The following is a 3,034-nucleotide window of genomic DNA, read 5'->3' as shown; positions in this document are numbered from 1 at the left end:
AAAAAAAAAAAAAAAAAAAAAAATAGTAACTGTAATTTATTCATCATTCTTATTTATTTTTGAGACAGGATCTGGCTCTGTCCCCAGGGCTGGAGTGCAGCAGTGACACAATGTCGGCTCACTGCAGCCTCTGCTTCCCAGGTTCAAGCGATCCTCCCACCTCAGCCTTCCAAATAGCTGGGACTACAGTCGCCCACCACCATGCCGAGCTAATTTTTGTATTTTTAGTAGAGAGAGGGTTTCGCCATGTTGGCCAGGCTGGTCTCGAACTCCTGACCTCAGGTGATCTGCCCACCTCGGCTTCCCAAAGTGCTGGGATTACAGGTGTGACCACTGAGCCCCCCTCATTATTCTTGTTTATTTACAAATCTTATTTTTCAAAAAGCAGTAAGGGAGTACAAAGGGCCACCGGTGAACTTTTAATTACTGTCTTTAAGGTGGAACTCTATTAAAGTAACACTTTTAGTTCTTTATTGCATAGGCAGGAACAGCACCATGATTTGAAATGTGGTTTACAGTGTTAATGAGAGCTGATGTTTGTTGAGTGATTACTACGGGCCAGGCTTTGTGCTCAGTACTTTACAGAGTTTGTCTTGTTTAATCTTCATCACTCCAAGATGTTAAAATGCCATTGCTATCATTTTACAGGTGAGGAAACTAATGCTTAGAGAAGTTAAGTAACTTGCCCAAGGTTATGTAGCCACTAAGTGGCTAATTCTGGGATCACAATTTGGTCAGACCAACTTGTTAGACTTTCAAATGCTGTATACTTAAAAGGAATTATTGTATTAATAGATAATATTGTTAGGTATAAAAATGGCATCATGGTTATATAGGAAATGTTCATTTTTAGAGATGCATTCTGAAGGATGTAAGGGTGAAATGGTATTTTTTTAATCAATAAAAGAAAAGGAAATTGAAGCAGCTGTAGTGAAATCTCGATAATGGTAGAACCTAGGTACTGAGTATATGGGAGTTTATCCTACTATTGTCTTTGGGTATATGTGAAAAATTTCCTTTCAGAATTTGGTTTTTAATTATGTATGTTGTATTTGGACCAGTTACAATATTAAATTGTCCTTAATAGATTGAGTATGTATAGATGCCTTAGATGTTGTAGTTGTCATGAATATTGAATACTGGAAGACTTAACTTTCTTTTTATAGACTAAAATTCCCATTCTTTAGTAAGAATCATTTACATTTAAACAGTAACTATTTCATGGTTTTTGTTTTTTGGTTTTTTTGTTTGTTTGTTTGAGATAGAGTTTCACTCTTGTCACTCAGGCTGGAGTGCAATGGCGTGATCTCGGCTCACTGCACCCTCCGCCTGCAGGGTTCAAACAATTCTCCTGCCTCAGCCTCTTGAGTAGCTGAGGTTACAGGCATGTGCCACCACACTGAGCTAATTTTTGTATTTTTAGTAGAGATGGGGTTTTGCCATGTTAGCCAGGCTTGTCTCAAACTCCTGACCTCAGGTGATCAACCCACCTTGACCTCCCAAAGTGCTGGGATTATAGGTGTGAGGCACCACACCTGGCCACTATTTCATGTTTAACCTGTACTTGGTTACTCAAATTGCTGGGGCAAGGTGGGAGATAATGTTATTGACTGGCAGAGAAAAGGGTTGTTGGCAAAGGGGAAGAAAAAGTGCAGAAATAGGTTTATTTGTTTACCCAGCGGGTTTTAGAAACAGTCCCACTTTTTAGGTATGGCACGTATGGCATGACAGAAAATTGTAGAGAGGCAGAGTGCATGGTAGGTTTTAACTTGAATATGTTTTAAGGATACATAATCTTTGCTGCCATGTTATTAACTTGAAACTTAATTGAACTAGGAACTGGCAGCAAAAGAAGATACACTTATTTGGAAAATTGACTTTGGCTGATTTGTTACTGATTTCATTCTATTTTGATGTGAAACCGCTTTCTATGTTTAGAACATCGGGTCAGAAGTTGAGATTTCCACTATTGAGAAACAACGGAAGGAGCTGCAGTTGCTCATTGGAGAATTAAAAGATCGAGATAAAGAGCTCAATGACATGGTTGCAGTGCACCAGCAACAGCTTCTTTCATGGGAAGAGGATCGGCAGAAAGTGTTGACATTGGAAGAACGTTGCAGCAAATTAGAAGGTCAGAAATACATTCAGTGACAACAGTTATGCACTCCTTTGTGCTAACACATTGATGGGCTCATGGGGAAGACAGAGAGGAAGTAAAGACTGCAACCCCTGCTGTCCTCAAGTTTAGGCTCACTGGAGACAGGAGGACTTTATGAACAGCGACAATGGGACAGACACATTCAAATAAAGTAGGACAAGCAAAGTATTTCAGTATAAAAAGGGGGCTGGATAGAGCTCCAGTTAACATGGGGTGAGCACCAGTGGTGAAGCTGAAGTTTTGAACAAGAGTATGAATGGGCCGGGCACGGTGGCTCAAGCCTGTAATCCCAGCACTTTGGGAGGCCGAGACGGGCGGATCACGAGGTCAGGAGTTCGAGACCATCCTGGCTAACACGGTGAAACCCCGTCTCTACTAAAATAAATACAAAAAACTAGCTGGGCGAGGTGGCGGGCGCCTGTAGTCCCAGCTACTCAGGAGGCTGAGGCAGGAGAATGGTGTGAACCCAGGAGGCGGAGCTTGCAGTGAGCTGAGATCTGGCCACCGCACTCCAGCCTGGGCGACAGAGCGACAAACTCCGTCTCAAAAAAAAAAAAAAAAAAAAAGAGTATGAATGAAGATGCCATATGACTAGCCATTTCTCTTAAACTAAGCTGAAAGATTTTAAGCTTTTTGTATTGAACTTGATCTTAAGTTCCTAAAATGGTCATCTTTTAAAATTATAGCTGTCTGGCCAGGCACAGTGGCTCACACCTGTAATCCCAGCACTTTGGTAGATCATTTGAGCTCTGGAGCTCGAGACCAGCCCGGCCAACATGGTGAAACCCCACTTCTACTAAAAATACAAAAAATTAGCTGGGCGTGGTGGTGCACATCTGTAATCTCAACTACTCAGGAGGCAGAGGCACGAGAATC

General features: G+C 41.6%; 1 protein-coding gene across 1 annotated transcript in view; it reads left to right on the top strand.

Moving 5' to 3' along the window:
* CCDC62 (coiled-coil domain containing 62) overlaps positions 1 to 3,034 on the top strand; it is a 61,687-nt gene that overhangs the window by 6,927 nt on the left and 51,726 nt on the right. Inside the window, exon 2 of the mRNA XM_017888996.1 lies at positions 1,939 to 2,131. Within this exon, the coding sequence (XP_017744485.1) occupies positions 1,939 to 2,131 (193 nt within the window). The remainder of the gene's footprint in view (positions 1 to 1,938; positions 2,132 to 3,034) is intronic.

This window comes from Rhinopithecus bieti, unplaced genomic scaffold (genome assembly GCF_001698545.2).
Source record: "Rhinopithecus bieti isolate Rb0 unplaced genomic scaffold, ASM169854v2 scaffold_574, whole genome shotgun sequence".
Lineage (NCBI taxonomy): Eukaryota > Metazoa > Chordata > Mammalia > Primates > Cercopithecidae > Rhinopithecus > Rhinopithecus bieti.
This window is presented reverse-complemented; position numbering and strand designations above follow the sequence as displayed.